This window comes from Macrobrachium rosenbergii, chromosome 10 (assembly GCF_040412425.1).
Source record: "Macrobrachium rosenbergii isolate ZJJX-2024 chromosome 10, ASM4041242v1, whole genome shotgun sequence".
Classification (NCBI taxonomy): Eukaryota; Metazoa; Arthropoda; class Malacostraca; order Decapoda; family Palaemonidae; genus Macrobrachium; species Macrobrachium rosenbergii.
Genome location: NC_089750.1, coordinates 61,892,848 through 61,904,171, shown reverse-complemented (window position 1 = coordinate 61,904,171; position 11,324 = coordinate 61,892,848). Strand labels below are relative to the sequence as shown.

The following is an 11,324-nucleotide window of genomic DNA, read 5'->3' as shown; positions in this document are numbered from 1 at the left end:
GTATTTTCTACAAAGAAATGACAAGGATACTTGAGTAGTGGTCTTCTTGAAATATCGCAGGCATTGTCATAATTTTCAATATCATAAATAAGGAAAATGATTGACACGTGAGTTACCACTCGAATCTGTGAATTAACGAATTTATTAATAAAGGTCAATGAAATGAAAGGCAAAATGCTATATGGAAAATTGGAATAACCTAAAAATAAGCGACGACAGGCGGTCATTCCAGTAATTCTCTGCGATTCCTTTTCATGACCAAGGGCCAATTCCAGCAAATGACCCTCGATACATCGATAAACTTAATCGAAACCCCTAAGAGATGAATGTAATAAAGAAAAAAAATACAATAAATTGGATAGACAGTACACGACATTACTTTCGAGTCGCAAAGAACGTGACATGAACAAATAATTGAATAATTCACTCCCAGCCTCAATATCTCGATTAACAATCACGCCACTCGGAACGTGGGAGGAAATATTATGCAATGTCAGTTCGCGGTATTATGTAAGTTTTAATAATATATATGTGTAATCTGGGAAATATTACACAAACACATGCAAATGAATAATTCTCATTGTCATATATAAGTGGGCGTGAGCAGGGAAATATTTGTACTGAAGTGTATATCATTCATGGCATGTGATGAGTCTTTACGGTATAACAGTAATAAATGCATCATTCCAGTTCGTGAACCTTGGTTGGTCTTATTGTTACCAAAGAGCAGTCTGGAATACACACAAGCACCGGATTAATTAACTCGAAAATTTCCATTTACGGGAGAGAGAGAGAGAGAGAGAGAGAGAGAGAGAGAGAGAGAGAGAGAGAGAGAGAGAGAGAGAGAAAATTGCTTCCCGACTACTTACAATGCTGATTCGCGGTTTCTGCACTGCCAAAGTCATTTACTGTATAATAATATAAATTCTTACATTTATTTTTATCTTTTCGACGTACCACACCATACAGGATTAGCGACATGGCGCAATAAATAACTTACAGTAGGAATGCGGTAATAAATCTTGTCTTTTTTCATTAAACCTTGCCCTGTTGGAGAAAAATTGCTTAATGTAAAAAGTATATAAGTTATAACAGTGGGAAGAATTTAAAATTGGCAGTTTCAAACCCCGCCCCTATCCTCCCAAAAATTAAAATTTGACGAACCTCTACAGGAATTTCAAGCCCTCAAAAGCAGGTTAATTGATTTGATCGATTGATTTACGAAATTTAGGCTGTCCAGCCAAGCACTAAGGCATTTCCGGCCATTCAGCATTTAAGACAACGAAAAGAGGGAGTTGGAGTGGTTGAACAGCAAGATGAAAATCTAGAAAATCTGCATTCCACAGAAATAATGATTATTAACTGACTAAGGAAGGAAATTGTTACATCGTCATGAGGTCAATATAATGTGAGGCAGATTCTAGACCACAGTAATTTCTTAGGGTCTGTCATGCTAGTAGTTATTTAACATTAAGTTGCTTGCACAACTTTATCCATATAATTTTCATTGTGTGGGACTGTCAATAGTGCTAACTTGATTGGATGGCAATTAATATCACTAATTCTGAACTACTGACGGTAAGCATATGTTGCAAATCACGGTAACCTTTCCTCCTTCCCCCACCCCGTCTTGTGGCTTGTATTTAAAGGGGAAAACTCCAATTATTTTTCAAAGCTTTCCAAGGAATGCGTTCCGGATTGATTTTAAGCCAAAGATCGTCACATCTTAGTGGCAATGGAATTAACATGTATTGGTAACCAACCAAAGTAATTATTGTTGTTTAAATACGTTGACCGTGGACCCATCAGTATACTGTTCGCCTGTTCTCGACAGAAAGTGCTGGAAAAACATGTTTATTGCCAACTGTGGTTATGGCTCTATTTTTTGTCTAGATCCTGGTCGTGTCATCTGATGTTTATTTAGACGTAATCACTGTGAAAACTGTATGGCACAACATTCAGAATTTTTTTTATATGTATGCTACAACTATCCCTGAAAAAATAAAAGCGAACAAGAAAACAATCCATGTAATTCCTGTGTGTTTTTTTTTTATTACAATTCATTATGCAACCATTTTAACACCTCGAGGCAACCAGTCAGTTTCTACAAACCCAAATGCGTGTCTTGAATCCACATCAAGGGTAATATTCTCATTTTATGGTAACTAAAGAAATATCTGTTGAAACACTTTCATCCGCGACTTCCTCTTCCACTGTCACCCGATAATCATCTGGGATCTGTAAAAAAAAATACTGTATATGAAATGAAAATTATGAAATTTATGTACAATAAGCATTCTTAAACTGATTTTTAAACTGTATTGTAATATGCACTTACACGTGCCTTGACTGACAACAGAAAACTGAAACTGGCTGCTTAAGGAATGAAAATGCTTGTTTCTTATCAAACAAACACCAACCACAATAATAGCAAGACTTTCCAAGAGTCATTTAAAGGACTCTTATAGCTAAGGCACAAATAAATATAACGGCAGACCGCAAGAGCTTCTCCGCTAGAAGCCAAAATTCTGTGCTTAATGGAGTAGAGAACCTAAGCACATGCTGTTAGTCAGAAAGAGGACTTATATCCATCGAATGAGAGGACTCGTTAATGGTAACCATCCTCCTGAAGTTTTATGAACAATGAAGTGGAAGAATGGCTGTAAAAATTAAATTTGATGGATTGCTTACGTTGTCTTCCCTAGAAAGAAATCTAAACCTTCAGTAGTCACGTTCCACTCAACATGCAACAATTCACTATACAGTAGTCACCAATGACTGATCTTGCGTTTTTGACTGTACCCTCTGAAGACTTAGTCTTGCTGATGAACCTGAACTTGAATCCTGATTCGTCATTAACAGTTTGCAAGGCATCTATGATGTCGTCATCATCAACCCCTATGCCATCTTAAGTTCACTGATCAGCTCCCTCGGCTGCGGTAACCCAATGATTGTCATCAAAAGATAAATCCATATCCAGTCCTGGAATAAAATGCAATGTTAATTACTATTACCAGGAACTCGTAGCATTCGTTCTCCAAGTGGAAACAGACATTTTGACTGCCTGTAGTTAACTTTTCACTTTATGCCTAACCATCTGTATTACTGCCTAATGTATACACCTCATTGCACCGACAGCAATGGTGGAGGTACACTGCAGAGTCCTCCCGGCCAACATTTTTTCGTACATTAATTTTCGTAATTACCTTCAACTCATTTCCCAGCAGGTGGTCCAACTAATCATTTTTTACCGGCAGTTTTCCCTATAGTCTATCTGGTTGTCACAGGAGAATATGGATTTATTGTGCAGTAACACTCGACAAAAGCCGTTACCCAGACTATTACAAAATGTACGCGATCCTGAACAGAGACATCTTCTGTTGAACAAGCCAGCAATGTAATGGAAGGAATACGTGATTTAGGCATAAAGCCAAGCACTGGGACCAATAGGGTCATTCAGCGATATGATGAGGATGAATGGAAATGGAAATTATATAAATAATGAGTTTATAATAAACATTCTAAAGGTCAGTGTTAAAAAAGGTAAAATCGAAGAGGTTTAATTTCCAATGGAATTAAAAATGTCATAAATAAGGTAAAAAAGACACATATGTATAAAATTATACGATATTTTCATAAAAACCACCAGCCTTTAAAGAACTCAAAACAGGGCCAACATCAAGGTTGTCTCCTGAAATTTCAGTCATGGTTTTACCATATAGACGGGAGGCTACATTCGCCTCTCATTAGCATACCTGGTGCAGCGAACCAGAATGTGCTCAACTGTCAAAGGGCTATCATAGTGAACACATGCTGGAGCACTACTACCATCAAGAAGTCAGTCGGCAGTGGCCAATCCTCAGCCTTGTTAGGATGATTGCCAAAATTCTATTTGAGGTCTAATAGTTTTTAACTTATTATTAGCAAGAAAGGGAGATGACCATCGCTCCTGCCACTTAGTATATAATTGCGAATAGAGATTTTCATATCAAAGTGGGCACTCTGTTTATATCATTTCCTCCCTGGTTATAGGCATTCTGTGCCTCTTCATTCCCTGGGATCACAACATGACCAGGATGGGATGAATTATAATTGTTCAAGCTTTCCAGCGCACTTTTACAGTCTGAATATATGTTCCTACGTACTAGCAGGCAGGTGCCTATTCCTCCCAGTGCCCAGGTAACTACCATGTATTTCAGGAAGTTTGAGTCACTGATTTTTGCCAATACCTTTCAAACCAATCGATTGATTGGCATGGCACTTGGAAACAGCGCTTCTCACACCCTCCCTTAATTTTTGATAAAAAAATTCCATGTCCAAGCACAGATTTTAAAGGCACTTTACTCTTCAATTTTAGGACATAGCCAAACGAATTCATTCGGATAAGCGCTCTTGGGGTACTTATCCCTCCAAACACCGACTCTTCCTCATTCTTTAAACCTCACTTCGCCGTCTGTGCTTTCATTCATTCCCCACTCATCTCTCTCTGTGTCTTCGCAATATTTGTTATGTAATGGAAAGTTTTCAGGCACATATTATCACTGCAATTTTTCAACTGAGCAATGTAGGATGAAATGAACTAACGACCTATATGAATGGGGTCATGAAGTTGTTCGGCTGCGCCCTGCACACCCCGAGCTCAACGCTACTGAGCAAGTTTGGGGGTGTATGAAAAGACACATTCGCTCCTCGCTACACAGATTCACCAGGGCAGACCTAAATGCCAGACTAGAAGAAGCAAAGCTCCGTGCAACCAGAGATGTGTGGGCAGGTGCAGTAAGACGATCAAAAACATTCGAGGATGAGTATTGGTCCTCCCATAACGTGCATGAAACTTTCGGTACAATTACCATCGACGTACAGAATGACGACGAGGATAATTCGTTCTTAAATAGTGATGAAGATTATTAAAAGTAAATATTTGTTCACCTAAGTGTTTGATTGTCCTACTGTTACGCCAAGACTTTATATCAATATGTACAATACAAAAGTATTTTACCTTATACATTATACATTTACCCTCTCTACATTCCTATTCCAGACCTATTATCCATTCTACAAAGATGGATTGATAAAGGGAGAGAAAGAGATAAAGGGGGAGGGGGAATTGTAATGTTGGTATTGAGTGACATACTGGCTGGGTGTTGTCTAGTTTATTGGTGGTTCCTTCTGAATGCATGTACAGTTGTTTCAGATTTAGCTGGCCTTGTGCCAGCACGGGCTATTAATGCATTTACAGAATCTTCGAAGTTGTTATTGGCTGGTGCGAGCCGCAAAGTAGTTTCTACACACAGACAGGGCAAAACAAAGATTTTGTTTCGGACATCTGTGTTTGTGGACAGACAAACAGATGGCGATTGTGAGAGATGATAAACGTACAATGATAAAACATGTATCAATGGAAAGGCCAGGAAATTCCACATATGGCCAATTGCATGAGAATCGAGACAGATTAATGAATACAATGCAGTAGCATAATGCATGTGAAATGGCGAGACGTTTGGCGTCTTCACAAACACATACATACAGTTTGATACAGAAGATTCGGTGGAACATTATGAGTACAAGATTGGAATGCCTGCATGGCAATGCAAGTAGTGGTGACTGAACATAAATCGAGACAACAATAGTTTGGGAGAAACAGACAGAAATATTGTATGGTCGAAGTTGCGTTCCTTGAGAGAGAGAAAGCGGAATGCTTTTGTCTTGTTTCCTCCGATGGATGACGCACGCACACATGCGCCCGTGAAGGGAAATATAAAACTGATTTATTGACATACATCTATGATGTCGTGTACATTGTCTCAAATGGTTATAAAATGTTCTGTGCTTTTATAACCCATTATTTTTTTTATCATATATGTAGAACAGTGAATTTAGAATAAACTTGAAATAACTTTTCGTCAGAAAATTATGCAAACAAAATAAAAACAATCACATTCATGAAGAAAGTAACTTACGCTACGTGGTGTAATAAACTCAAGGAAGAGTAGGGAAAAGAACGGTGGAGTCGAAGTGGAAAGTTGGGGGTAGTGAGGAATTTACTAAAAGTAGTACTCCGGACAAGTTCGGTAGTACCAAGGCCAATACAGTACTGTATTGGCCTTGGGTAGTACCCAAGCTCGTATGTCTGAAAGCATTAACCAGTTTGCTGGTTACCCCAGCAAATTCAAGAATAAAGTACCTGAAAAAGCTGAATTTGGACACTGAATTTATAACCAAAAATCAGGGGAAGGTGTGAAACACACAGTTGCAAAGTAACGAACAGATCCATCTATTAATTTTAAAGATACTGGCAAAAAAAGATGACTCAAGCCTCCTGAAATACATAGGAGTTTTCAATCGAAGTTCTGCCATATCAAACGCCCTTATCTTTATTTATACATTTTATATTTGAACATGGCAACTTTGCTATGAAACGAGACAGTTCTAGTAACATCTGCTTTCTTTGAAAGGTAATGACTACAAAATGTATCCTAAAGGAAAAGTTGCAAGTAACCAACACACATACTTACGGATCAAGCCTAAAAGTCATGAAATTGTCTGACATTCTTCAACGGAGTGGTAAATGAGTAAAGAGGAACAAAGAAGAAAGGGCTAAACTAAAAATAAAACATAAGAATTAACGATAAATATTACTGAATTTATATAAATAAATAAATGAGTGTGTCATAATAAAGTCCCCACACTCGGAAATTTAAATCGAAGACAGCGGAAAGCCACTGGAAAGAGACTGTCAAACAATCACTGTAAATTAAAGCCGAATGATTTCAGTTTTGCACTGCCATCAGGTTCAGAAAAAAACAAACTAAATGGATCACAATACACAATTTGCCACCCCAAGAATTCATTCATAACAATATTCATCAAATCAGGCAGGGTAGGCCTATAGGCAACTTCATGGGAAATTCTTCTAAAGTTCCTCAGCTGTGACCACCTTCTTGTTCTTTGCCGTACGAATCAGGCATAAAGGAACTCTCTACTTAGGTAATGTAAACAAGTGCAAGCACAAAAATTAATACAAATAAATATTAACGTGTGAAGTTGGTATTGTTCAGCACAAATAAACCACCCAATAGACAACTCGAATTCCAGTCAACTTTTAACAGTGTATAAGTTATTCGTACTGACAATTTTACACTTGACATCTTATGTCCCCATTTTATATTACATTAGTCTTCGTGCAGTTATCTCATTCTTCAAATATTGATTAAACAGCTTTCTTTCTTTAGTGAACGCACCCGCCCTTACTACTACCACTACCTAATGTTTGTTTACATTCTACACGTGAATGGCAGAGAAACTGAATGAGCAGACGAAAAAAAATCAACACAAATAAATAATGAAAGCTGGACGGAAAACCTTAACAGGTAGGCATAACTAGTGGTAGATCGCACTAAGGTTATTTAAAAACTCGTCTTTGTAATATGGTAACCTGACTGAAATCTGACGCATAGGCTAAAATGAAAGATGCTACGGGAAACTGAAATTACCCATTGGATACAACTCTACAGTCGAAATTGCCTGACCTGCTTCAGAAAAGAAACATGACATAACTCCGGGAGGGTCGAGCTAGCCTTACACTAGCCTTGTTAAGTTAGGCTAGGAGCCACTGCAGACCGGAGGGAAAATGGTTAGGTTGTTTTGCTAAAATGGTTTACTATAATTGATAAGCAGACTGAAATAGGCTACGTGGTTCTGGTCTATAATCAGGCACAAAACACAATTAGGCCTGCATAGTGCAAAGGGACGAAAATGCCACAAAGTCAGTTACGGGAATTCAGCATAGCCTAACATTACCTTCCTTGCCCCAACTTAACGTAGGATGCTGCACCTTTACATGGATGAAGCGGCAGTGCTGGACACTCCACCCCACCTACTCTAACCTAAAGTTTAATGGGTAGATCTAAGTAGTACCTCCGCGGCAGCGATTTTGGTATATTTTTACAACAGTTCCAACTCCATTTTTCTAAAGTAATTATGTATTTTCATGTGTGTTTTAATGTGTTCTGCATGGTTATGATAGTAATACATAGGGGAAATGAGTTGTTTTTGAGTTACTAGCCTATACACCCCTACTACATCCAACAAGGTCAGGGACCCTTTGGGAATGGGGGGTTTTGGGTGGGGTATATCACCATGGACACAAAACAGCATTTGAATTAAAGAATAAAATGAGGTAAATCATAGCATACCTAGCAAGTCATAGTCAGGCAACGTAGACTAATGTAATGTAGCCTAACATCCCTTAACCGCAAGGGGGTGGCGGAACGGCGTTTCGCGCCTTATCCGCATTTATAAGGATTCTTGGCAGGCACATATAATACTGGCAAGAGGTAATGTTGCGCTGCGCGCACTAGCCATGGGTTACAAAAGGTAAATCATGTTACAATATTATTTTAAAAACAATTATAAATTTACCTTATTTGGATGGACACAAATGTTTTGATGGGTTATATCCAGATCAAGATGGTTGTGGCTCATCTACAGTGTCATCGTCATCAGAAAATGATTCCCTAGGTGGTGATGGTGGCTGAGTGTCACTTAAAGGTGGATATAATTTAGCAGCTTCAAGTAAAAATTGGTGTAAAACTGAACTGTACTGCTGCAGGTAACACTCCATGTTGTCTTTAAAAATCAATGCATCGTGTTTCACTTTCAAAAAAATTGTGAATTAAGCGAAAATAATCAAAGTTACAAGATGAACATAAACTGGACATAACCTCACTCTATGCCAGACTTCAACCAAATGACAAGCGAAAATGACAGTCTGACACCTGTAAGATTTTCACCAGGTCACGTGACTCCTAGACAACATGTAACTACCCACAATGCAATTTTAAGGGGGAAAATATTTGCATCAGAACCACAATGCAGTTCTAAACAAAAACAAATTCGCATCAGAGCACAAACTGTGTCCGTGTTAAAGTAAACAAAACACTTGAAAATTTTTCGCGGATGGGGATTATATAAACATTCATATCTTGAATATGGTGAATTTCCCCAAAGAGTGTTCAGAGACAAAGTTTAATTATTTTTTATGCAAAATGCATCTATAATACTATAATTATTATAGAATACGTTGGAACTATTGTAAAATAATACTGCGATTTCCTTCTAACTTGACTTTTCCTACAGTTTTTTGGTTGCTAATTATGGATTTACCTTCAGTTTTTGTTGCACGAATGTAATTAACCCCTGAAGTCCATCCAACAAGGGGTTTCCATGCGCGATCTTCACAAGACAGAGCACGGGTACGTCTGTTTGGAACAGTTCATATCCCGTCTGGCAAGTGCAATAACTTGTTAACGTATGGGTACCCCCCCCCCGGGCCAGTACTAAACATGGCGAAGGGACATTCCATTTGGCTGACAACAAACAAATGCACCGCCAGTATCAGAATCCCTAAAAGTGTAGAAAAAGCCAGTTTCTAAGGTAAAAACAAGCACGGAGCTAATACTTAGAATTACCTAAAATATAAATATGCATCCTTACCTTACCTTTCCCAACTTGACTAAGTCTCATCTAAGACAATGAGTCTTTATCTAGCTGGTGGGTGAATCCCCATCCTAACCTGACCTGGACTGCCTTTAATCAGAAAAGTGAAATACAGGAATTCACCTTACCCTAACCCTGCACATTGGTCCCTAACTCGCCTTTAGCAGTGTACATGGCATATCCCGTGAGGAGTTTCATCTTGAGTGGCACATTCAAGGGTGTGATACATATTGTAAAGGAGGTTTGCCTATGCCTGAGAGGTGTTATGTACACATAATGAGAAAACAGTTGCAAGAATGACACCTGTAATGGAAAACTGTGGTTTGACAGAAAACATTTTAGTTGAAGAAAAGAACCTCATCAGTCAAAAGCTAAGAACAAAGTTTTCATCTGGATTATGCTTGTCCACCTTTGCTTAATGTTTATGGAGTTACAGTATTTTGTCTGATTTATGAATGTGAAAAACACCAAGGGCTGTCATTATTAATTTTGTTGGTAATTTAGACATTTAAAATCATGAATTTCTAGTTTTTAAATTTGGAATACTGCATTTTTTCTGACTGCCTTTATTTTTTATTTTTTTTCAGAAGAATGATCAACATAAATGTGAACAAACCAGGAAGAGGAAGTCATAGAAGATGTTAAAAGTTTTAAAATGACTGCAATGACAGAAGAAATTCACAAACTCTCAGAAAGGTTTTTGAAAATGTACCCAGTGAAGGATGTAGATTTAAAGGTAAAACCTATTTTTAACCCGTATCTTACATTGTGGCCTTATCACGACAAGGAAAATTTAACGAACTGTATTTCTATTAATGTGATACATATTACCTTTTACCATGTGTTCTTAGAAGACAAACCCACTATTTTATAAAAGCAGAGGAATGCTTGTATTAGTTATCTGTGAGTGAAATAGTAGCCCATAGGGTGGCAACATCTATGCCCACTATGAACACCCCCCCTTTGTACGGCTTTGAGGGAAAAGATCTTCGGTGCAACTGGCAGCTATCATGAACTTACAAATTTCATGCTTCATTATTTCGTTTTACTCCTCTCTTTAGGGTAGTGCAGTACAGTACTGTATTTTGTTTTTGCATTGTGGAAATTATTTGAATCACATGTATTGTATATATGGTACTTCGTACAGAAACAGAAGGCAGAAAGTTATTGTTGTATTGCTACAGCAATGTAAGTACCAGGGCTCCTGTAACTTTTTTATTGGTGTCTCAGGACCCTAGGAACACTGTCATGGAAGGGAAGATTTTTTCAAAAAAAAAAAAAACCCTTTGAATCTGTACGGTCCAGCTGTGTCCATTCATACTGAATATCAGATTCTAGTGTCTGCTGAATTTGGAACAGCGACTACGTGCTATCTGATCAGATAGGTATCTTACAAGTGCTCTTGAACCAACCTCAGTACAAGAAAGAAGGAATCATGGAATTTATGCTATCAAGCCATGCACTAGGGCACTCTCAGCCATTCAGTACTATTAGTTAAAAAGAACTCTGAGGAATGAGAATAGATGATACCATAGTAAGAAGGATCATTGTCAGCTTTAACTGCCCAATTCCAGGTAGTGACCAGTAATGTTGAAGTTATAATTTCCATATTTAAGCACTTTTTCAATACAGAAAACATTGACCTCTTCATGTTCAACAGCCATCAGATTATACCCTTTTATACAGGTTATAGAAGTGCTGGAGAGGGACATTTTAGAAAATGCTAAAATCACAGCAGACTGTTATGTATTTTTAGCTAGTGTAACCAAACCACTTAGTTGGGATACAAAATTCATAGGCTAGCTGTAGGCTTTCATAATTCATTC

The 11,324-nt window shown here is 37.9% G+C and overlaps 1 protein-coding gene and 1 long non-coding RNA gene across 4 annotated transcripts in view; one reads left to right on the top strand and one right to left on the bottom strand.

The window, feature by feature from the left end:
* Positions 1–899: 899 nt before the first annotated feature.
* Positions 900–11,324, bottom strand: part of LOC136842690 (uncharacterized) — a 56,895-nt gene continuing 46,470 nt past the window's right edge. Inside the window, exons 4-5 of the long non-coding RNA XR_010854305.1 lie at positions 2,692–2,982; positions 900–2,238 (exon numbers count right to left, since the gene is read on the bottom strand). This is a non-coding gene — a long non-coding RNA (uncharacterized lncRNA). The remainder of the gene's footprint in view (positions 2,239–2,691; positions 2,983–11,324) is intronic.
* Positions 7,223–11,324, top strand: part of LOC136842688 (protein-lysine N-methyltransferase EEF2KMT-like) — a 42,614-nt gene continuing 38,512 nt past the window's right edge. The window contains exons 1-2 of one of the 3 annotated variants that reach the window (XM_067110352.1): positions 7,223–7,370; positions 10,086–10,234. In XM_067110352.1, coding sequence (XP_066966453.1) covers positions 10,154–10,234 — 81 coding nt within the window. In that variant the 5' untranslated portion in view covers positions 7,223–7,370; positions 10,086–10,153. The remainder of the gene's footprint in view (positions 7,371–10,085; positions 10,235–11,324) is intronic. The other 2 variants (XM_067110354.1, XM_067110353.1) reach the window with 2 other exon arrangements.